This window comes from Babylonia areolata, chromosome 4 (genome assembly GCF_041734735.1).
Source record: "Babylonia areolata isolate BAREFJ2019XMU chromosome 4, ASM4173473v1, whole genome shotgun sequence".
Lineage (NCBI taxonomy): Eukaryota > Metazoa > Mollusca > Gastropoda > Neogastropoda > Buccinidae > Babylonia > Babylonia areolata.
Genome location: NC_134879.1, coordinates 22,285,355 through 22,307,410, shown reverse-complemented (window position 1 = coordinate 22,307,410; position 22,056 = coordinate 22,285,355). Strand labels below are relative to the sequence as shown.

At 42.4% G+C, this 22,056-nt stretch overlaps 1 protein-coding gene across 1 annotated transcript in view; it reads left to right on the top strand.

The window, feature by feature from the left end:
• Window positions 1–22,056, top strand: part of LOC143280954 (methionine synthase-like) — a 53,415-nt gene that overhangs the window by 9,732 nt on the left and 21,627 nt on the right. Inside the window, exons 7-19 of the mRNA XM_076585780.1 lie at window positions 2,678–2,737; window positions 3,736–3,830; window positions 5,048–5,148; window positions 6,194–6,255; window positions 7,566–7,633; window positions 8,862–8,941; window positions 10,456–10,568; window positions 12,100–12,240; window positions 14,051–14,236; window positions 14,596–14,775; window positions 16,296–16,412; window positions 17,487–17,627; window positions 19,818–19,907. Coding sequence (XP_076441895.1) covers window positions 2,678–2,737; window positions 3,736–3,830; window positions 5,048–5,148; window positions 6,194–6,255; window positions 7,566–7,633; window positions 8,862–8,941; window positions 10,456–10,568; window positions 12,100–12,240; window positions 14,051–14,236; window positions 14,596–14,775; window positions 16,296–16,412; window positions 17,487–17,627; window positions 19,818–19,907 — 1,434 coding nt within the window. The remainder of the gene's footprint in view (window positions 1–2,677; window positions 2,738–3,735; window positions 3,831–5,047; window positions 5,149–6,193; window positions 6,256–7,565; window positions 7,634–8,861; window positions 8,942–10,455; window positions 10,569–12,099; window positions 12,241–14,050; window positions 14,237–14,595; window positions 14,776–16,295; window positions 16,413–17,486; window positions 17,628–19,817; window positions 19,908–22,056) is intronic.

The window sequence follows — 22,056 nt, the reverse complement described above, 5'->3', positions numbered from 1 at the left end:
AGAGAAAGATTTGTGAACGCCTCATCACTTACTGGATTGTGCCCCAAACTGCCATAAAGATATCCATAGAATCAGTCAGAATTCACAGTTAAAAATAATAAACCATGAGAGTTAATACCCTTGAATTGATGAAACGCAAAAATTTCCAGTCTTGACATTTCTCAAAATGAAGTCCTTTTCACTTCATACAACGTTTAGAAGTACTTGTACTTGGCTATGTTATTAGTTTAACAAAATACTCAATTTTCATATCAACTTTAAAACTATAAAACTAGAATGAACATCAAAGAGAAATTGAATCAACTGTGTCAACCGGGTGTAACTAAACTTGTACATCTATCTAGATCCAGAGAAAACGGCTAAATATTGCAGTGTGATTGCGGCGATAGCCACGTCTCCTTACAAAGAATTTTAATTGTCCTTAAAGATTTTTTGAATGCCCAAGATACACCAGAATAATATGATTTGAACAGCATCCTCACTGCGAATACCGCAATCGATTTATCGCCCTTTAAAAAAGCATGTTTAAATATTATATTTTTGAACGTTAGTTAAGGAGCCACAATAGTGTAATGGATAAGACAGTTTCTTATCACCCGAACACCCGGGTTTCGAATCTGCCGTAAGGGCTTTTTTTTTTTTCTTTTAACCCAAAGCTTTATAATAACAAATACAGAACACATTTTAACGATTTAAAAAAAAAAAAAATTAAGTGTATCACAAGTGAATCTTGAAGGCCTTGCCTCTCTTGTTTTTTTTTTTTTTTTTTTTTTTTTTTTGTTTTTTTTTCAGTTTGTCTTAAGCCAAAAGACAAATTTCTTTGAATTTATTGACATTTATGTTGTATCTTGTCTTGTTCAGTTCAAGGTGTGGGTTTGGCAGTCACATTAATTTTTGCCTTTTTTTTTGTTTTGTTTTTGTTTTTTGTTGTTGTTTTTTGGGGTTGTTTCTTTTTTTGAGAAATTGTGTTTATGTTAAAAGAGAATAAAGAAATTAATTAAAATAGAGAGAAAAATTAACCCCTAGGCTGCCTGCATGACGAGATAACTCGTCATGGCAAGCATGTATGCTTCGCTGCCTGCATGACGAGATAACTCGTCATCGAAATATTCTGACTTTTCCCTGGTTTGCATTCACTTCCTTGGCAAAAATAGTGGTAGCTTTAGCCTGGGGAATCTCTCTAGATTCTATTCATAGCTAGAAACCCCATCTACGTCATGAAGCAGTCCTTTATTTGAACGTTTTGGTTGGGTCACTGTCCAAGTGTTTGCCTGACTTCTCTCCTCGCTCGCTCAACAAAATGTCGGACTGACGCCGTGCTCAAGACATGCGATCGTGACGAACTAAATCAACCATGATTTCTTTCTTTAGCTGATGCTCAGAAAGAATTGAAGCGTCAATTCGAAGGAGAAGATAGAGATGAACATTTATAGGACGATCTGATAGAAAATAAATGAATAATGAAGAGAGTGGCCACGATGCGACTGTCAGTGTGTGATGCCAGCTGTACAGATCTTAGCAGACGACAGATGACCGAATTAGCAGCAGAGCGATAGTCTTGGCACGCAGCCAACGCGGTCTGATGAGAACTGAATCAAGTGACCGCGTGAGAGGGGTGAGGAGGAGGGGGGTGGAGACTGAGGGGGCGTGGCCTCACATCCATCTTATCACTTGGAGAAGTCACAATGTATTGTGTATCTATCTCTTAAAAAATATATATATATATTGTGGTTGTTCTAGTATGATTTTGGGTTTGCAGATATCCATTTGTCCAGAAAATATTATGTTTTTGTGCAAATTACCTGACTAATGTTTGTAATGAACAAGTTGAAAATGTGACAAAAAACAAAACACTGATTTCAAAACAACAGCATGTCACTAAAAATATATAAAATGGGAAAACAGCATGTGTTTTGTATTCTTTATTCATTTACCTTTCAGAAAATATATACTTTTATGGGTCTTTCTCCAATAACAAAGAGCACAGAATTTTTTGAAAATTTATACCCGTTTTTTGTGAAAAAACCCTGGCAAATAGATTTCACTTAAATCTTATTTTCCTGGCAGCGAAAGGGTTAATGGAGGTGGGGTAAGGTGCGAATACATATATGTATCTATTGGGAAAAGCATGTACATAAAGCTGGGAGAAAAACTTTTGAAACAAAATAGTTTTCTTAATCTTGTATTTTATGCAGGCTTGTTGGGTTTGATATGAGTTTTTGTATTCTCCATATTTCAGTTAGGATTTAGTATTTTTCTTCATGTTTGTTGTGAACAGTAGGGTTATTTCAGAAAGTACCTCTAATCTTGGATTGACTCAGTCTTGTTCTGATATAGATGTTGATAGATATTTATATATCTTCAGTATAGGTTAATTTAAAATGTTGTGACAATTTTTTCAGAGAAAAAAACTGTGATTTTTTTTTTTTTACTTCCAAAATTATCTTTATTATTTTAAATGTAGACTGTTTTCAGTGATATACATAAAATGTGCAGGCTGATTTGCAAGTTTGGTGGATTTAATCATATCCTTTTAAACTTCAAAATGGGCATGGGGATATATAGATCTCTTTTCTTCTCACTGTCAACATATGAGCTATGAGAGTTTACTTTATGTTTGGTGTGTGTGTGTGTGTGTTTCTTGATTGCTGGACAACATGTCTTGTATCTTGTGCAGGCAGCCCTGTTTGCAATCCAAGACATTTTCCAGAAGGGTTACAAGAAGTGTCCCATCTTTGTGAGTCTCCCTAATTCACCTTTGTAAATCTTCATGAAGTTTTATTTTTCGAATTTTTTTTTTTTCAGGTTGTGTTCTGTTTTGGTCAGATGGTGTTTGCTGTGTGTATAATTTCAAACACTGAGGCTGGTACTTTGGTGGCTGGTACTTTGAACAAGCATGTTATATCTTATTAGAAATCAAACATTTGCAGAAGTGTTTTTAGATCCTTGAACTTGCAGGTACAGAAGTATAGAAGCTGCAGCCAGATTGTAATGGAGGGATTCGAAGAGTAAAGGATAATTGCATCTCGCTTGTTAGTGTGTAAGGGTGTTATTTGTTCCAGGTGTGAATGTCATTATCATCCTGTATTGAAGAATAGATTTAATTAAACTTAATTTTTCTGCAACCCACTGGTGTGTAACCGCTTTTTCACCTTCCATTTTCTCATTCAAGCTTAAGCTGTTGTTTTCTTTGAATGATTGATTGTTTTAAGGTAAATTACTTCAAGAAAACACTGAGTTGTAGAGGAAGGTAGCAGAAAGGTTAAGATGTTTTATCTGCCAAGACAGTGTCTTGAGGATCTGGCATTGAAGCCCAGTCTCGCACTTTTCTTCCTAGCTTGACTGCAAAAATTAAACGTGAACATTTAGTCATTCAGAGATGATAAACTGAGGTCCCATGTGCAGCACACACTTGGTGCACTGAAAAAGAACCCATGGCAACTGAAGGGTTGTCCTCTGGCAAAATTCTGCAGAAGAAATGCACTCTGATGGGAACACGAACATACAAGCATGCACTCAAGGCCTGACTAGCAATTTGGGTCAGGCAGCTGGTCAGGCGCTCTGCAAAGCAGATGTTGTGTAGCATGTATGGATTTGTTTTAACACCATAACGAGTCGTACAGAAACTGAAACTGAAAACAGACCGAAAGTGAGTGACTTGAAGTGGACACACACAAACTGACCCCAGTCTGGCCTGTGTGACCTATGTGACCCGGTCGCTGTGTGTCACCTCAGGTGTCTGGAACCATTGTGGACAAGAGTGGACGCACCCTGTCCGGTCAGACCACAGAGGCCTTCATCATCAGCGTCTCCCATGCTCAGCCCATGTGGTGAGTCCCCCACACACTGATCACTTTTTTTTTTCTTTTTTTTTTTTGTGTGTGTTTCGAACACTATACCATGTCAAACTGGCGCAGAACACTGGTTGAAAAAATCTTCCCATGATATTCAACGAGAGAGGGTTTGGCATTCCTGTTTGCAGACGTGGCTGGATTTTTCTGTCCAATCTATTTTCTTTGGCCACCTTCAGCAGCCTGGTTGGCTGGTCATGGCCTCTGCAGTCTTTTTCATGGGGGGATTTTTACGACTCATCTTCTGAGCCAGTTTGACATGTTAAGTATAGTGGAAAGATTTCCTGGTGGTAACACGTCTGCTTAAAAAACGAGAGAATCTTGAGTGCACTAGTTTGAATTCAGCTTTCGCCAGTAATTTCTCCACCGCTGGGGTGGTCTGGATACTAGTTATTTAGATGAGATGATCAAATTAGATCCCGTGTGTAGCATGTGCATGGCACACATAAAACAACCTGTGGCAACAAAAGGGTTGTCCTAGGCAAATGTTTATTTAAATTTGCATAAAACATCCACTTTGATAGGAAAACAAAAAGACTTGCTGGCAAAAAAAGAAAAAAAAGGGATGGCTGGGAGGGGGCTGTACTGTTGCCACATGTTCTCCCTGGGAGAGCAGCCTTGATTTCACACAGAGAAATCTGTTGTGACAAAAGAATAAAGCAATACAGCACAACATGGGTATTGAGGTGAAGTGATTCTGAGCAAGCAGAGGTTGCTATCTTGCTACAGTATGCAAAACACCTGGTAACTGAAACAGTCAGGCCAAAAAGCAAAGGTCTTTCAAAAGGCACCAGTACCTTCTGCCTTTTGACTCTTTCACTGCCGTACGCAACTTAGTCAACTGGACCAGTTAAACAGACCATTGTTCACAATTTAACAAAAGCTTGACAGCTGCAGCCAAGTTAACCTGTGCAATAGGAAATAATTGACTACCCCCCCCCCCCTCCACCTCCCCCCAATGACCCAGTTTGAAGTTAACTAGTCCACTGTGTTGTTTTGACACGAACGAGTTTGTGTGACTGAGAGTGTCGAGGCTAAATTATTTTGGTGCAGGGGAGTGTTTTCCACACAAAAACTTGGTGGTGAAAGAGTAAAAAAAAAAAATTTTTTTTTTTTTTAAATTTATTGATTGTGCTCTGTTTTGTTTTAATCAGTCTTTTGAAATACATGTGATCTATCTCTTGTGTGTTTTGCAGTCTTGGACTGAACTGTGCTTTGGGTGCTTCAGAGATGCGACCATTTATCGAAGCAGTGCACCTGAACACAAGTTCTTACATCATCTGTTACCCAAACGCAGGTACTGCAAAAGGCTGCGGACAGCATTATGCAACCACTGTCTGCAACACACGTGGAGTTGATCGCATTTAATCAGTGTCAAGGTCATTTGCAGCTCAAATGAATGCCCATGTATAAAAACACCCGTGCAAGAAGTTCTGCATGTATACACAAATTCATGCTTTCACACATAACACACGCATAAGCAGGTGTTCATAAGAATACTTTTTTTTTAATCAACATTTTAAAATTTATCTTACACATGTAAACAATCAAATATGCAACAAAGAAGAAGGGAAAAAAAAGTCACACCATTTACCATTGTAAGAAAATGAATACTTGTTCATGTACATGTGTACTTTTTCACACATATCACTTGGTCATTTACACATGTGTGCACGCCTGTGTGTTCATGCCTTCTCTCTTTTCTCCACACCTGTCTGCCTTGCCTTCTCATTCTGTAATCACAAATCGTGTTATTGTTTTAAAATGATTTTGGGGTCAGTCCCGAAGAATCATTTAGTCTTACCATCTTTGAGGTTGTACTGTTCCCTCTTCCTGTGCCATTTCACTGACACATCCATTTGATTGTGTTTCTTGTGCTTGATCTGTCAGTGTGAGATGCGTTGTTCAACAGATGTTTTAAACATTGTGGACAATACGCAATACAAACAGAATCAGACTGCGAACACATCACTGTTCATGTGTTACCCTAAGAAAAAAATTCTAAATTCTTAATTGTTATGATTATTTTTTTTATTACTGACTAGTAGTTGTATTATTAAGCATAACAGTACTCTATTTGTGTTTTAACTCTGTTGAAAAGGTTAAACTTGAGCATTTTTGGTTTTGGTTTTTGTTACTTGTTGACAAATTTTTTTTTTAAATCAAGCAAAAAATAGATAGATAAATAAGATAACACCACTACCACAGTAGAATTAAAAAAATCCTTTGCACTCTGTGGACACTCAGGTTGGCAGGAACTGATGTATCCAAACAATGAAGCAGAACGTTCAAAGAAATGTTGCTGTTCTTTTTCTCATTATCTTCTGTTATTTTTTTGTCAGGTTTGCCAAACACATTCGGGGGATATGACGAAACGCCTGCCATGACTGCCAAGCAGATCAAAGTAAGAGAGAGGGGCAGAGAGAGAGAGAGAGAGGCAGAGTGTGTGTGTGTTGGGCCGGTCATTGATAATGATATATATTTATGAGAAAGGTGGCAGAATGGTTAAGATGCTTATCTGCCATTACAGTGTTCATGAGGGTCTTGGTTCGAATCCCGGTCTCGCCTTTTCCAGTTTGACTGGAAAATCAAAAATCAAACTGAGCGTCTAGTCATTTGGAAAAGATGATAAACCAAAGTCCAATGTGCAGCACATACTTGGCGCACTGAAAAAGATATACATACAGCGATATAATGTTCTGCTCTGGCAAAATTGTTCAGGAAAAATCCACTGTTATAAGTTCACAAATATGTGTGCATTCACTCAAGGCCTGACTAAGCACAGTCGGTTATGATGCTGGTCAGGCTTCTCCTGTAGCAGATGTGGCGCAGCATGGATTTGTTAGAGTGCAGTGACGCCTCCTTGAAAAACTGAAACTGGTTTCTGTTCATGATTTTTACAGCCTGGGGTGGATATGGGGAGACAAGCGGTGAAAGTTGTGTGGGAACGGATAGGAAAACATGGGACAGTGTTACAGAAAGCAGCACAGAAGAGAATGGTGCCCAGGGAAAGTAAATAGCCAGCTAAAATGTCAGGATAGATTATGAATTGAATATTTTCGCAGCATGCAGTTGATGTGCAAGTGAGTTAACACCTGGCTACTGTTGTTAGTGCAGAAAATACTTGGCAAGAAGTTACAGACTTCTGTTTTTTAACAACACATACTTAACCATGACCCACTAGTGCAGACTCCGGTAGAGGTCTGACATTCCTGTCCTGTGCAAACTACTATCCGCCTATGCGGAGAAAACGAAAGTGGCTACGGCCGATAACCTCCCCTTTGCCCCCCTGACTGGCGCCCTCTTTTCTGGCAGCCATCTTTTTTCTTCTTTTTTTTCTTTTTACTAAAACTCCAAGAGTTTTCTGTTCAGTTTGTTCTTGTGTTGTTGTTTCGATTCTTGTCTTTGTGTGCATGTGTGAGTATGTTTTTTTCTTTTGTTGTTGGTGATACTTTGTTTTGTAATGTTACTAAAAAAAAAGAACTAAACTCCGCTTTCTTTCGCTGAGCAGGTCTGGTGCTGATTCAGACTGTTTTGCATGGCACATTTTGCTTTGGAGGTTTGTTCTGGCGCTTTAAAGTCCTTGGTTGGCTAGGATTGGAAAAATAACAACAACAAAAAAGTTATGGATATTTTTGAGTGGAAGGAACCTCCCATATACCTAAGACTTGTGTACCCCAAGTTTGCACTGACAGTTGTGACATTGACCTGCAGGAGTTCGCACAAGACGGCCTGGTGAACATTGTTGGTGGGTGCTGTGGAACCACGCCTGATCATATCAGGTGAGTGTTCTTTGTGAGTTGGATGTACCTGTAAGTTACCTTTGTCCTCATGCCCTCTCTTTGATTTATTTTTTTCTCTTTGTTCTTTTCAGTAAGTTTAGGTTGCCCCACTTCAAACTCAACACTGCCCCAAATGCCAGTGAAAAGATACATGGTAAATATTTTGGCTGCTGAAGCTTAGGACAGAGGTTAGTGTAATTTGGAAGGGAATGAAAGAACGCTATGAAAGAATACTATTGTCAACCTGGTTTAACAGATTGGAAGAATACTTTGTGAGCTTGTTAGAAGTAAACTGATTTAGCTGAGAATGAGAATGGCCCATGCAGTCTGGCAAGGGAAATGTGGCAAAGTATGACTTTTAAGGACCTGGTTTGGTTCTCATGAATGACCGTAACTCCACAGCTGCATGCCTGCTACATCTCCCCTGGACCCGCACTACATGAGACCACTGCAGTACAAACGAGGGTGGTTCATTAAAACAGTGAGAATCGATGGAGAATTGTTGATTCTATCGGTTGAACAAAGGTTCACTTTCATGCTTCTGGAATCCGAAAACGGTTCAGTTTAGAACACCAACTGTACGAAGCAAGGATAAACGAAATTGAAATATTGTGTCAGTAAGAGAATACTCGTACATGGTCCACAGGGAAAGTAAACATGGTATACGTTAACTCAATACCTGGAGTACAATGAGTAAACGTTAAGCTGCGAGTTGGCTGAGGGTTAAGATTATTCATCAGTCTATGTTAATTCCATAGGCTTATGAACGTTTTTATTGCTAAGCAAACTTAGCGCTGCCGAGATTGCTTGTGAAAGCCAGTCCTGGAGTGTTTGCCTCAAACTTTGATCCTGTCACAAGCCAGGAACAAACACTGTGTTGCACACGTTATCACTCAGTGTGTCAACGTCGGGAATTAGTGTCCACTTCTGTTTGTTTGTTGTTGTTTTTTCTTTCTTTCCACCTTTAATGTCGCTGTAAATGGTTTATTGTTGAAGTGGACTCATGTGTTTCAGAAACGTTGTTTTGAATGATTTGTTGTGTAAGTGAACACACATGTATTAGAAATGTTGTTATAGATATGTGTTGTTGAAGTGAACACAAGTGTACCAGAAATGTTGCTGTAAATGGTGTGTTCTTAAAGTGAACACATGTATCAGTGATGTTGCTGTGAATGATGTGTTGTTGAAGTGAACACAAGTGTATCAGAAGTGTTTTGTGGTTTGTCAGAGCCATTGCTGAAGCAGTAGCTCCGTTCAAGCCACGCGAACCTCCAACAGATCTTCGTCAGGACAACATGTGTCTGTCTGGTATGTACAGTTTCTGGTTTCTGCGTTGTTTTGATGGGAACACAGTCATGTTGACCGTGGTTAATGTGCATGATATAATGTGTGTTTGTGTTAGCGTATATGCATATTGGACCTGATGTTCAGTATAAATAAGCATGTTATGTAAGTGTATTTGTGTTGGTGTGTGTGCATATATTGGAGCTGATGTTTAGTAGGCATGTGTATGTTACATATATATGTGTGTGTCTGTATATGTGCATATATAGTCCGTGACCAAGTTTCACTAAACTTGAGAGACCTTGTTTGTGACTGTTGACTAGAGATCTACACACTTCTTACTTCACGATTATGTATTTGTTTTTTTGTTTGTTTGCTTTTTCATAGAAACCTTGAACTCAGAGCAGAAAAGAAAGTACTTTGTGAATCCACCAGATTTGTGCTATCACAGGCTGATTATAAGTACAAATGTTAAGATATTAACTGTATATGCAGGTGTTTTTTGTTGTTGTTGTTGTTTTTAATTTTGATCCCAGCATTTCTTTGGTAGAATTACTTTCAGACTTTTTTTTTCTGAATATATTCAAAATGTTTGAACCCAGAATATGTCCATCTGGATGCCTTCTGTAATGACAGCATTATTTGTGATAGGAGAACACTGACAGACGACACATCATGGGTCTGAGAACAGAACTGCCCTGTGATTGCTATGCGCAAAAGTGAAAAATTAAGAAAAAGGCTGAAACAAATATGACAGTGTAAATCTTGCCACCTGCAATCAGTGATCCTGTGTTTTGAAACATTAGAAAAATCCAGTAATACTTTGAACTTGTGGTTCTCCCAAACTCTGTCCCAATCCATATGTATATATATATATATATAGGTGTGCCAGTGATTCTGGTCTTTTTTACCATTATTGTCTGGATTTGTTGGAATAATGTATGCTTTCTAGTGTAATTTACCATCATTCATCTTTGTTAACTTTTGCAATAACTTTAACATTTTTGCATATGATTTCAGATATATTGAAAAAGTATTCTGTTGTTTTTTTTTTAATGAATGCTTTCTGTTTATTTATTTATTTATTTATTTACTTTTTTTTTTTTTTTTTTTTTTTTTTTCTTCTTCTCAAGGCCTGACTAAGCGCGTTGGGTTACGCTGCTGGTCAGGCATCTGCTTGGCAGATATGGTGTGATGTATATGGATTTGTCCGAACGCAGTGACGCCTCCTTGAGCTGCTGATACTGATACTGATACTTTCTAGTGTAATTTACCATCAGTCACCATTGTTAACTTTAACCATAACTATAACATTTTTGCACATGGTTTCAGAATATCTGTTTTTAATGTATGCTTTCTCGTGTAATTTAACATCATTCATCTTTGTTAACTTTAACAATAGCTATAACAGTTTTGCATATCATTTCAGATATATTGAAAAAAAAATTTTTTTTTTTACCTGACAGGTTTAGAATAAATGTATTCCTGGTTTTACCAGACAGGTTCAGGGTCATTGTATTTCTGTTTTTGCCGAACAGGTTTGGAACCAATGTACCTGACTCCGCAGTCCGTGTTCGTCAACATTGGTGAGCGCTGTAACGTTGCCGGATCCAGAAAGTTCTGCCGACTCATCAAAACAGGAAAATACGATGTGGGTGCCTTTCGCTGTGATCGTTGTCTTGTTTCACTCCAAGTGCTGCCATTTGAGTTGGTGATGTGATGTGCTGTGTAATGACTAAAGCAGAAAGAGTGTGATATGGTTTTTTTGCCTGGAAGGACGGGTGTTTAAGGTGCAAGGGGAAGGGAAGAGCAGTTGCAATAAAAACAGAAACTAAAAAAAAAACCCACAAAATTCTGATTGGACAAAATGAGCTTGGAGGATGTAAGTGAAAAAGAATCAGAAGGAAAACCGTAGGTTCTTTCTTTCAAGCTGAATGAAAACAACATGGAGAGGAGCCCAAGGAAGAATCTTCAGGTTCTACAGGGTCATGATCAGTACTTTCAGATCTTATATTGCCCTGTGTGGTCAACTTGGCTATTAGCAACAGTGACAAATTCTCTGTAGTTTTGTCCCCTGACAGAGCACTGACAGTGTGTTGTGTCCCCTGACAGAGCAGTGACAGTGTGTTGCGTCCCCTGACAGTGTGTTGTGTCCCCTGAAGTGGCAGTGATTGTGTGTTGTGTCCCCTGATGGACCAGTGACTGTGTTGTGTCCCCTGAAGTGGCAGTGACTGTGTGTTGTGTCCCCTGATGGACCAGTGACTGTGTTGTGTCCCCTGAAGTGGCAGTGACTGTGTGTTGTGTCCCCTGATGGACCAGTGACTGTGTTGTGTCCCCTGAAGTGGCAGTGATTGTGTGTTGTGTCCCCTGTCTGTGCGTTGTGTCCCCTGATAGACCTGTGACACTGTTTTGTGTCCCCTGATGGACCAGTGACAGTGCGTTGTGTCACCTGACAGAGCTGTGACTGTGTGTTGTGTCCCATGACGGTGTGTTGTGTCCCCTGACAGTGTGTTGTGTCCCCTGACAGTGCACTGTGTCCCTGACAGTGTATTGTGTCCCTGACAGTGTGTTGTGTCCCCTGACGGTGTATTGTGTCCCTGACAGTGTGTTGTGTCCCTGACAGTGTGTTGTGTCCCCTGACAGTGTGTTGTGTCCCCTGACGGTGTGTTGTGTCCCCTGACAGTGTATTGTGTCCCTGACGGTGTGTTGTGTCCCCTGACGGTGTGTTGTGTCCCTGACAGTGTGTTGTGTCCCCTGACAGTGTGTTGTGTCCCTGACAGTGTGTTGTGTCCCCTGACAGTGTGTTGTGTCCCCTGACAGTGCACTGTGTCCCCTGACAGTGTGTTGTGTCCCCTGACGGTGTATTGTGTCCCCTGACAGTGTGTTGTGTCCCCTGACGGTGTATTGTGTCCCCTGACAGTGTATTGTGTCCCTGACAGTGTGCTGTGTCCCCTGACGGTGTGTTGTGTCCCCTGACGGTGTGTTGTGTCCCTGACAGTGTGTTGTGTCCCTGACAGTGTATTGTGTCCCCTGACAGTGTATTGTGTCCCTGACAGTGTGCTGTGTCCCCTGACAGTGCACTGTGTCCCCTGACAGTGTATTGTGTCCCTGACAGTGTGTTGTGTCCCCTGACAGTGCGCTGAGTGTTGTGCCCCCTGACTGAATGTTGTGTCCCATTGCAGGAGGCGCTGGCGATTGCCAAGCTGCAGGTAGAGAACGGAGCGCAGGTGTTGGACATCAACATGGACGAAGGAATGCTGGACGGCGTGTCGGCCATGACCACCTTCGTTAACCTCATCACCTCTGAACCCGAGGTCGCCAAGGTCAGGGATCGTTGGGTTGTTTGGTTGGTTTGGATTAGGGGTGTTTTTTTGGGGAGTTTTTTCTTTCTTTCTTTAGTTTTTTTTGTGAGCTGCACCTCTCATTGCTTCATTTTCATGTGTGAGTGGGTTTTTTTAATGTGGATGATTGTTTTTACACTGCTGTTGAGGCAGCCATACTGTGTTTTCGGGGATGTTGATTTTTTTTTTTTTTTTTTTTTTTTGATAATGTTGGCATATGTTAACTTCATTTACCATGAATGCAAGTGAGACCATGGATATTGCGAACACTGACATGCACACGCATTCATGTGCGAACATACACACCCACCCACCCACACACACACACAAACACACACACACACACTGAGACACTCGCATGCCAACACGTTCATGTTACTAATCATCATAGTGTATGTACTGCATTGGATCTGTCTTCATGGGAGCTTAAACCATCTTGAATGAATTGATTTAGCCTAAATCTGTACAGTCCTAATGTTTGCGCATGTCAAACAGCGAATTTCTGTACCTTGATATAGACAGTCAGCCAGCCTTTGAGTTCCTGGTTCAGGCATTAGCAGGTCTGCGATACAGAACGAAACTTTTACAGCTGTGTGCCACAGGTGCCATTGTGCGGAGTGGAATGGGTAATCTCTGCCACATGTCCCACTGTGCAGAATGAAACAGGTACAGCTGTGTGCCACAGGTCCCACTGTGCAGAATGAAACAGGTACAGTTGTGTGCCACAGGTCCCACTGTGCAGAATGAAACAGGTACAGCTGTGTGCCACAGGTCCCACTGTGCAGAATGAAACAGGTACAGTTGTGTGCCACAGGTACCACTGTGCAGAATGAAACATGTACAGCTGTGTGCCACAGGTACCACTGTGCAGAATGAAACAGGTAGAGGTGTGTGCCACAGGTACCACTGTGCAGAATGAAACAGGTACAGCTGTGTGCCACAGGTCCCACTGTGCAGAATGAAACAGGTACAGCTGTGTGCCACAGGTCCCACTGTGCAGAATGAAACTGGGTAGAGGTGTGTGCCACAGGTACCACTGTGCAGAATGAAACAGGTACGGCTGTGTGCCACAGGTACCACTGTGCAGAATGAAACAGGTACAGCTGTGTGCCACAGGTCCCACTGTGCAGAATGAAACAGGTACAGTTGTGTGCCACAGGTCCCACTGTGCAGAATGAAACAGGTAGAGGTGTGTGCCACAGATACCACTGTGCAGAATGAAACAGGTACAGCTGTGTGCCACAGGTCCCACTGTGCAGAATGAAACAGGTACAGCTGTGTGCCACAGGTCCCACTGTGCAGAATGAAACAGGTAGAGGTGTGTGCCACAGGTCCCACTGTGCAGAATGAAACAGGTACAGCTGTGTGCCACAGGTCCCACTGTGCAGAATGAAACAGGTACAGTTGTGTGCCACAGGTACCACTGTGCAGAATGAAACAGGTACCACTGTGCAGAATGAAACAGGTACAGTTGTGTGCCACAGGTACCACTGTGCAGAATGAAACAGGTACCACTGTGCAGAATGAAACAGGTACAGTTGTGTGCCACAGGTCCAACTGCACAGAATGAAACAGAGGTGTGTACCATAGGTACCACTGTCCAAAATGAAACAGGTCCCACTGCGCAGAATTCAACAGGTCCCACTGCGCAGAATGAAACAGGTAGAGGTATGTGCCGCAGGTACCACTGTCCAAAATGAAACAGGTCCCACTGTGCAGAATGCAATGGGTACAGCTCTATGAAACCGGTCCCACTGTGCAGATTGAAACAAGGTAGGCCTGTGTGCGACAGGTCCCACTGTGCATCGACTCGTCAAACTTTGCGGTGGTGGAGGCGGGTCTGCGGTGCTGCCAGGGGAAGTGCATTGTGAACAGCATCAGCCTGAAGGAGGGGGAGGAGGACTTCCTGAAGAAGGCCAGCATCATTCAACAGTACGGCGGCGCCGTCGTCGTCATGGCCTTCGATGAGGAGGGACAGGTGGGTGGGGGAGGGGGAGAGTTGTGTGGGTGGGGGAGGGGGGTGGGGGGGGGGGAGTTGTGTGGGTGGGGGAGGGTAGTGGAGGTGTTTTGTGTGTATGTGTATGCTTGTGTATGTAAAAATCCATCGCTTGGTTTGTACAGTCTTAAGTGTGCAAAAAAAGAAGGGGAAAAAAAATTATATACATATAAAGCCTCACAAGATATGTTGGGAAAAAAAACAACCTCTCTCCAAGTGTGGAGACAAAAAAAGCCTCACTAAGTGTGTTAAAATAAACACACAAAAAACAGCAAACGAACGCAATAATCCTAGCATTGATGAGAAACGTTGCCATAGTGTCTCCGTCACCATGTCGACAGGCCACGGACACGAAACGCAAAGTGGAGATCTGCACCCGCTCCTACCGTCTCCTGGTGGACCGTCTGAACTTTAACCCCAATGACATCATCTTCGATCCCAACATCCTCACCGTTGCCACAGGCATCGAAGAGCACAGCATTTATGGCGTCACTTTCATCGAGGCTACACGACAGATCAAGGTTGGAACAACACTTTTTGTTCTTTGTGCTGTTTTAGGAGGAATGTGGCAGAGTGGTTAAGTTGCTCATCTGTCAGTACAGTGTCGGTGAGGGTCTGGGTTCGATTCCTGTTCTCGCCTTTTCTCCCAAGTTTGACTGGAAACTCAAACTGAATGTCTGATCATTCGGATGAAATGATAAGCCCGGGTCCTGCGTGCAGCACGCACTTGACGCACTGAAAAACGACCCATGGCAATATGTGTTGACCTCTGGCAAAATTCTGTGGAAGAAATCCACTCTGACAGGTTCACAATATGTGCATGTTCTTGAGGCCTGACCAAGCGAGTTTGGTTATGCTGCTGGTCAGGCATCTGCCTTGCAGATGTGGTGTATGGTATAAGGATTTGTCCGAATGCAGTGATGCCTCCTTGAGGGACTGAAACTGAAAATCTGCTTCATGTTGGAGAGTGTGTCATTTTTCCCTCTTCTTTGAAACACGGTTTGTCGATGGAGTTGAGGTGAAGTTTTGGATGATTATGGCCTAAGATGACAGTGACTCATTGCTTTGCTGTGTATTCAGACGGATGCGGTGGGCACTGGGTTCTCGCCCAAGTTTCATGAGTTAGGTCCCTGGCTGCGGTGCAGCTGGTGGGCGAAGTGTTGAGATTTCTTCCCATCTCCCAGGTCAACACATGTGCCGCCGACCTGCTAGTGCCTGAACCCCCTTTGTGTGTATGCACCAGCAGAAGGTCAAATAAGCGTGTCAAAGATCCTGTCGTCCATGTCAGTATTATGTAGGATATTTAAACAAGAACAAAAACCAGCATGGATACCCCCAGAAACAGAATATGGCTGCCCACATGGTGGGGGTAAAAGCATACATGTTAATGCTGAGTCGTACATACGTGTGAACAAGGGAGTTGCAGCCCATGAATACAGAAGAATTCTAAAAACGGTTTATTTCACTGTTTTGTTCTTACCCAAATGCACTCTGCTTTAGGGCAAATACAGTGTTGTGAGGTGCCAATAGTCCTGTTTTATATCATGGGAATTGATTCTGCTTGGTCGACGGGCGCAATAGCTGAGTGGTTAAAGCGTTGGACTGTCAATCTGAGGGTCCTGGGTTCGAATCACGGTGACGGCGCCTGGTGGGTAAAGGGTGGAGATTTTTACGATCTCCCAGGTCAACAAATGTGCAGACCTGCTAGTGCCTGAACCCCCTTCGTATGTATATGCAAGCAGAAGATCAAATACGCACGTTAAAGATCCTGTAATCCATGTCGGCGTTCAGTGGGTTATGGAAACAAGAACATACCCAGCATGCACACCCCCGAAAACGGAGTATGGCTGCCTACATGGCGGGGTAAAAACGGTCACACACGTAAAAGCCCACTCATGTGCATACGAGTGAACGCAGAAGAAGAAGATTCTGTTTGGTCAATAAAAGTGGACACATTTGATTCCAGTTGCCTTGTTAGCTGTTGTTCTCATGATGCATGATTCTGTGTCTGTTTATAAATAGATTAATTTACTTTTTTCAGGAGACATTACCTGGAGCCAGAGTGAGCGGAGGGGTGTCCAACTTTTCCTTCTCTTTCCGTGGAAAAGAGGCCATAAGGGAGGCCATGCACAGTGTGTTTCTCTACCATGCTATCAAGGTTTGTCTCTTGTGCTGTCTGTATTTTGATTTGGTGATGTATGTGTGTGTGTGTGGTGTTAAATCACTATTTTCTGTCACACAGAGAGTGTAATAACGATAATGATAATTTATGAAGCTCAGTTCATTCAGAAGAAACTCACTGTACATACACATACATGCACACTTAAAACACACACGCACACACACACACACACAGCCCGACACGTGCTCCTTGACTGTTGGGATCTGCATGACGTTAGACGCAGACATTACACGGCGGTTTCTTTGAAGACTTTGTTTCGTGATGTCCCTCCGTGGGCGCTGATGGACTTCTTAAAAGAAGTGAACCTTTTTAACCAGATTTGAAGGTTTTAAACTATGGAAGTTTTCTTTTAACTTTGGAGTGAAAGTTTGAAGTGGTGACTCGTTTTAATTGGTTGTTGTTTTTTTATCCTTGTAGTAGTTATTGACGCGGCGATAGCCTTGAGATGGCCTTAGTGGTCGGCGAGGCTCTAAGCACCATAATTTCATTTCATTTACACACACAGCCTGCATCTGTGCAATACATATGGCATGGTTACAAAAAAATATATATATACAGAATGTTTACACAAAGTCTGTGCATATTACTGTGACACATGCATACAACCTGTCAGTGTGTCTGTCAGTATGTGACACATGAATACAACCTGTCAGTGTGTCTGTCAGTATGTGACACATGCATACAGCCTGTCAGTGTGTCTGTCAGTATGTGACACATGCATACAACCTGTCGTGTGTCTGTCAGTATGCGACACATGCATACAACCTGTCAGTGTGTCTGTCAGTATGTGACACATGCATACAACCTGTCAGTGTGTCTGTCAGTATGTGACACATGCATACAACCTGTCAGTGTGTCTGTCAGTATGCGACACATGCATACAACCTGTCAGTGTGTCTGTCAGTATGTGACACATGCATACAACCTGTCAGTGTGTCTGTCAGTATGTGACACATGCATACAACCTGTCAGTGTGTCTGTCAGTATGTGACACATGCATACAACCTGTCAGTGTGTCGGTCAGTGAAAGCCGTGTGTGTTGACTTCCAGGCAGGGTTGGACATGGGCATAGTAAATGCCGGGGCCTTGCCGGTGTATGACGACATCGACAAAGAACTTCTGACGCTGTGTGAGAGTGTGCTGTGGAACACAGACCCCGAGGCCACCGAGAAGTTGTTGGTGTACGCTGAGGTCAGTGCCCCTGCTGTGAATGTCTGCCAGTATGATGGCTGTGAGGGTTGGAGTTTGAATCCCAGTCTTGCCCTTTCTCCCAAGTTTGACTGATAAATCAAACTGAGCCTGTAGTGATTCTTTGACTAGAAAATCAAACTGAGCCTGTAGTGATTCTTTGACTAGAAAATCAAAATGAGCCTGTAGTGATTCTTTGACTGGAAAATCAAACTGAGCCTGTAGTGATTCATTGACTGGAAAATCAAATGATGGAAAATCAAAATGAGCCTGTAGTGAATCTTTGACTAGAAAATCAAACTGAGCCTGTAGTGATTCATTGACTGGAAAATCAAAATGAGCCTGTAGTGATTCTTTGACTGGAAAATCAAAATGAGCCTGTAGTGATTCTTTGACTGGAAAATCAAAATGAGCCTGTAGTGATTCTTTGACTAGTTCGTTCATTTATTTTTTTATAGTCTGTTCATCTAAGATGATGATATTAGACTGAAAATAAGAAAGGAAGAGAGAGAGAACACAATGTGGAAAAGATAGAGTACAAAATATAAAATGGAGAGGGTGAGTGTCAGTGATTGGAGAAAGAAAAAAAACCCCATAATATTGGAAGGGTGTGTGTGAGAGGCAGGACGGGGGAAGCGGGATTAGGACAAAAATATCAATAAATCAAATATTGTATGCACTACTTCTGTAGATTATTATCTGAAAAGAGGTTCATGTGGGGACCTACAATAAAAAAAAAAATAAAACTGACTGGACTATTCAACACATACTAGAAAATCAAATTGAGCCTCTAGTGATTCGGATGATATGACAAACCAAGGCCCCATTTGCAGTATGCACATGGTGGACTGAAAAAGAAGACGCTGAATACGACTGGTTAATGATGTTATTGTTCATACTGAAAAAAACATGTGTTCCTGGTTTATTAATGCTTGTTGACTTCGAAAAGGCTTTTGATAAGCGTGTCATGGTATTTTGTTGAAAAGTGTCTTAATTTTTATCACTTTGGTCACAGTAGTATATGATGGTTTAGAACTTTGTGCAAAAAATGCCACTTCATGTGTTTTGGTCAATGGTCAGTTTTCCAGTTGGTTTTAAGTTCTAAAGAGGTTGTAGACAGGGTGATCCACTTTCTGTTTTCTTTCTTTCTTTCTTCACTGCAAAAAAACTGCTGAAATGTAGGATGTTGCACATGGAATATTTTCATTCGGCGTAAAGTGAGGGTGTTGGGGTAATTTGATTTTTAAGAGTTGAAAAGAATCTTCATGGTTTTGTGGGTACATGCATTTGCTTACAGTTTATATCTTTGTTTTTGTTTTTGTTTTTTATTTGTGTGTGTTTGTAGGGCTGGGGCAGGTGGGCAGGTGGTATTTGTGTGTGTTCCAGTTTGACACAGAATTGATGGGTTTTGGTGGGGGGGTGGGTCTTTTGCTGGTGTTTTTAGCACATGAATTATACATTTTGAAGTTTCTCACATAAACTGTTTGCACAAAGCAGTATGGAAGAACACATTTCTCACATTTTAAACAGTATGCATACATGTATAGATACTTTTTTTTCCACCTTGCACAATGTCCACTGTTCCATTACACACCATGCACAATATTAACACATCTTGCACAATGTTCACTGTTCCATTACACACCATGCACAATATTAACACACCTTGAACAGTGTTCACTGTTCCATGATACACCATGTACAATATTAACACACCTTGCACAATGTCCACTGTTCCATTACACACCATGCACAATATTAACACACCTTGCACAGTGTTCACTGTTCCATTACACACCATGCACAATATTAACACACCTTGCACAATGTCCACTGTTCCATTACACACCATGCACAATATTAACACACCTTGCACAATGTTCACTTACACACCATGCACAATATTAACACACCTTGCACATTGTCCACTGTTCCATTACACACCATGCACAATATTAACACACCTTGCACAATGTTCACTTACACACCTTGCACAATATTAACACACCTTGCACAACGTTCACTGTTCCATTACACACCATGCACAATATTAAAACACCTTGCACAACGTTCACTGTTCCATTACACACCTTGCACAACGTTCACTGTTCCATTACACACCAATACAGACACAGAATTAATGTGTTTGCAATGAAGAAAGAAAGGTGAGGGTTGGCCGCGTTGTGTGCACAGGGCCACAACACCGACTCCAAGAAGACAGAACAGGTGGACAAGTGGAGAGAGGCACCGGTCAAGGAGCGCCTGTCGCACGCCCTCATCAAGGTGAGTGATGCTCACCTGTCCGCTGACACCTGTGTGTCCCTGCAGTCTGTGACAGTCAGTCGTGTACCGCTGTGACCACTAGAACAGTACTGGAGGTAGCTGCTGTCAACAGCACTGGAGGTAGCTGCTGTCAACAGCACTGGAGGTAGCTGCTGTCAACAGCACTGGAGGTAGCTGCTGTCCTGACTGTCCGGGCAAGAATTTGATTATAGTGGAGAGTGTCTTGCCTACGGTTTCACATCCCCTGCTCTCTCAGCCAAGAGGGTTTCAGGACATTCGGCGTTGGGATGGTTCCCAAAGGCTAACTAGCCCCCAAGGCTGAAACACTAAGAGCCAGTGCAATCTTGTCTCCAGGTATGAGAGTCGTAGTCCTCCACAAAAAGACAAAGCTGTAAAAGAATTCCCATTGCAGTGGAGAGACCATTTACTACACAGTTGTCCCTGTGCTGTTGGCCCAGCTGTCACTGTGTGGTACGGACCAAGCATTGAGCCTGCCCAGCAGTGTCATCACTTGTGTATACTTGTTGGACATCTTGTTGTTATCCGTATAATATTTTGAGGTGAAAGTGTTTGTTAAAATGTGGTATGCTGTGTATTTGGGGGTGGGGTGGGGGGGGGGGTGCTGTGGCAGAATCGGTAAAGGTGATGGACTTCTGATGCAGCGTTCCTCAGTGATCAGTATTTTACTGTATATTCCGTGCTGTCAGTTTGACATGTGTCATTAAGAACTTACTATGGTCCATGCTGTCAATTTGGTGCTTGTCATTAAGGTTTTACTCTAGTCTGTGCTGTTAATTTGACATGTGTTGCTGTTAAGGTTTGAGTGTTGCTGAGGAGGAAGGTGGTAGGACAGTTAAGATCCTTATCTGCCAGTAGTAGTGTTTGTGAGGGTCTGGGTTTGAATCCCAGTCTCACCATTTCTTCCAAGTGTGACTGGAAAATGGAACAGAGTGTCCAGTCATTCAGATGAGACGATAAACGGAGGTCCCGTGTGCAGCACGCACTTGGTGCACTGAAACAGAACCCATAGCAACAAAAAGAGTTGCCCTCTGGCAAATTCTGTAGAAGAAATCCACTATGATAGATAAACCAGTATATCTATACAGTGGAGTGGTGGCCTAGAGGTAACGCGTCCACCTAGGAAGTGAGAGAATCTGAGGACGCTGGTTTGAATCACGGCTCAGCCGCCGATATTTTCTCCCCCTCCATTAGACCTTGAGTGGTGGTCTGGACGCTAGTCATTCGGATGAGACGATAAACCGAGGTCCCGTGTGCAGCATGCACTTAGCGCATGTAAAAGAACCCACGGCAACAAAAGGGTTATTCCTGGCAAAATTCTGTAGAAAAATCCACTTCGACAGGAAAAACAAATAAAACTGCACGCAGGAAAAAATACAAAAAAATGGGTGGCGCTGTAGCGTAGCAACGCGCTCTCCCTGGGGAGAGCAGCCCGAATTTCACACAGAGAAATCTGTTGTGATAAAAAGGAATACAAATACAAATCTATATGCTGACTATTGGTTAGGGTTATGCATCAGACTAACAGATGTGGTGTGGGATTTATGAATTTGTTTGAACGAGGTGACGCCTTCTTGAGAAACTGAAACTGGTTTATGGTCATGACTTTAGCGCCTGGGGTGGGTTTGGGGAGACACGCAGTGAAAAGATGTGTTGGAATGGACAGGAAACAAGGCTTGACTAGCGAGTTGGGTTAACGCTGCCACTCAGGCATCTTTCTAGCAGAGCAGGGAAAACGGATTTTTCTGAATGCAGGGATGCCTCCTTGAGAAGCTAGATGTGAAGCCAGCTGATGCACACAATATGCTGTGCCGGGCATTGACAGGTACTGTGCAGGGCAGGGCATTGACAAGTACATGTGTAATGTGCCAGCATTGACAAGTACATGTGTACTGTGCAGTGCAGGGCATTGACAAGTACTGTGCAGGGCAGGGCATTGACAAGTACATGTGTACTGTGCAGTGCAGGGCATTGACAAGTACATGTGTACTGTGCAGTGCAGGGCATTGACAAGTACTGTGCAGGGCAGAGCATTGACAAGTACATGTGTACTGTGCAGTGCAGGGCATTGACAAGTACATGTGTACTGTGCAGTGTAGGGCATTGACAAGTACATGTGTACTGTGCAGGG